This window comes from Octopus bimaculoides, chromosome 21, assembly GCF_001194135.2.
Source record: "Octopus bimaculoides isolate UCB-OBI-ISO-001 chromosome 21, ASM119413v2, whole genome shotgun sequence".
Taxonomy (NCBI): Eukaryota; Metazoa; Mollusca; class Cephalopoda; order Octopoda; family Octopodidae; genus Octopus; species Octopus bimaculoides.
This window is the reverse complement of record NC_069001.1, coordinates 1,744,009-1,746,850: the sequence shown is the minus strand read 5'-3', so window position 1 is coordinate 1,746,850 and position 2,842 is coordinate 1,744,009. Positions and strand designations below refer to the sequence as shown.

At 40.0% G+C, this 2,842-nt stretch overlaps 1 protein-coding gene across 3 annotated transcripts in view; it reads right to left on the bottom strand.

The window, feature by feature from the left end:
- LOC106877804 (uncharacterized) overlaps positions 1–2,842 on the bottom strand; it is a 22,072-nt gene that overhangs the window by 3,750 nt on the left and 15,480 nt on the right. For all 3 annotated transcript variants that reach the window (XM_014926821.2, XM_014926822.2, XM_014926820.2), the window contains exon 2: positions 1,959–2,102. In XM_014926821.2, coding sequence (XP_014782307.1) covers positions 1,959–2,102 — 144 coding nt within the window. The remainder of the gene's footprint in view (positions 1–1,958; positions 2,103–2,842) is intronic.

Here is a 2,842-nt window from a genome sequence, read left to right as displayed (position 1 = left end):
TATAAACTTTATCCCATCTCTATACTGATATTTCCCCACCTCCCATTTCTGACCATTTAAGTGCAGACATGGCTGTGTGGTAAGAAGCTTGCTTCCCAACCACGTGGTTGTAGGTTCAGTTCCACTGCGCAGCACCTTGGGCAAATGTCTTCTACTATAGCCTCGGGCTGACCAAAGCCTTGAGAGTGAATCTGGTAGACGGAAAGTCTGCTCGTTCAGGGTTGACCCGGGGCTAAACAACGACAAATGTTTCTACAGCCCACCCACCACATTACCGCATTGTTACTGAAACCACCATTGTCCCCGCTTCCCAACCCTGCTTCTACTGCTGCCATGGCAACTACTACAACAATCCTGATCTTCATTGTTACCACCACCATTACGAGCAGAACACAAATACTACACACACCAACAATGCTATCCTGTGATACCCACCACCACAATAAGGATAATTATTCTGCCACCACCAACACAACTCCCCTCCAATACTATAAACCAATAGCACAACCCCCCTCCAGTACTGTAAACCACCAACACAACCCCCCTCCAATGCCACAACTACCATCACCACAGACCAGTTCCAGCAGTGATACAAAATTTGAATCAAGTCAGTGTGTGAAAGATAAAGCCATTCTTTAATGTAAACCATTGTTGCCAGACTGTGGCATCTAGAAAACAGACAGACACCTTTTATATAGATGCAGGAATTCCCCACCTACTGTAATTACATACATGCATGCATGCATACATACATATGTATATACATATATATATACATATATATATATATACCACACACACACACATACATTTATGTGAGTGGACAAACAAAATAATAATAAAAATCCTTTCAACTCAAGGCACAAGGCCTGAAATTTTGGGGACAGGGGACCACAGTCAATTACATCGACTCCAGTGCGTAAATGGTACTTATTTCATCAACCCTGAAGGGGTGAAAGGCGAAGCTGACCTCAACGGAATTTGAACTCGGAATGAAAAGATGGACGATATGTTGGTAAGCGTTTTGCCTGGCATACTAATGATTCTCTGCCAGTTTGCCACCCTTAATAATAAGAATTATGTACATACATACATATATATATATAGACATACACACACCCACATACAAATGCATGTATATATTACAAAAGACTGCACTAACATAGTGATAATGGTAAGATTTGCAGTAATAGATATTTAGAAGTGGTGATGGTAGTTAGTAGCAGGGGTGGTAGTATATGGTAAGGTGCAGTAGTAGTAACAGTGGTGGTGATAGAAGTGGCAGCGGAATGGGACTGTTCGATGACTAATAAGAGAAATCACATCGTAAGATACTCCAATACTGGTCTATTATTGTCCCCCCACCCCACACACCCTGCTCTGCTCTGCCCCAGCACCATACCATACCATCCCCGCAACGTTTAATGTGTAAAACAACAAGCGAGTTGTTACACCATTTACATAAACTGGATAGACAACTCTTGATTGTTGCGCAACACACACCGTATATGCATATAGACTCCCCTACACACACACACACATATATATATATATATATACATATATATATATATAAACACATACACATGCCCCCACCACAAGCTATACATGCATATATCTTATGTACTATACTCATACACAAACACCACATACATATATACTCCCAAACACACAATATATATACATACACACACGTTTATACACACCATAATCAATTCCAAATTACACACCTACTCAACAAGCAGCTAATTTCTAAAGCATAGAAAACCTGTAATGGGACCCCAATACATTTGTCCCCATTTTGCTCCAATCAATTTGCCACTACAGCTTCCTACCTTCAATTCCAGTTTTACTCTCTTACAAAACTGTTCAGAACCCTCATTCCTCTTTGCTTTCCCAGGAGATATTGAAACGTGTATAAGAAAAAAATAAATAGGAAATAAAATATAGTGACTTACCATCACCCTGGCCCACATCAGGGTCGTATGGACGGTGATGTCTTTGGAGTTACGTACATTCCACCAAAGATAGGCCGAACCAAGCAGCATTATACCAAATGCTCGAACCATGAACAGATGAACGCCATCAACACGAACCTCAACCTGTAAATTATCAACGGAACAGGTGTAAAGAAAAAGAATAAACATGGAAACTGAGAAAGGGAAGTCACATATTTTGAAGGAAGGAGGATGGGTGCAGACTCCTAAAAGAGCTGGTTATATAAGTGGTACTGATTTTATAATGAAGGCATACATACAGATGCAGAGCTTTGCATCTTTGAACGGCAATCTTAACAATAGGCGTAACATGATGATAATGATGTTGCCGATGGTGATGATTGTGGTTGTTATGATGATGTTTACAAGAGATGTTTTATATAACAAACCAACCAACAAACAAACAAAGTCGATGAGAGAGATAAGAAGAGCCAATGATGTAGGATGACTTCAAGAACCACACCCTACCACCAAACACCCAAAACCTACCCCAGCTAGGGCCCTAAATTAAGGAGGACAGTTGGTAGACGTGGGGGAGAGGACAGTGATAAACAGCTCTTTCTTTCTCTCTTCCTAAATGGGTCACATACATTACAGGTCCCTATCTTGCCCTAGTTACCACCACCACCTCCACCAATAATAATTTCTTACATCATCCTAAGGTATTTTTACATTTGTTGTTGTTTTTCATACTACTACTACTACTACTACTACTACTACTACTACTAATAATAATAATAATAATAATAATAAAATAGTTTCACAGTTGAAATGTGCCAGCACCCAAAATTCCCTACCAAAAGAAAGGGAATTTTTTGTATTTCTCACACTGAATCCATCACCAC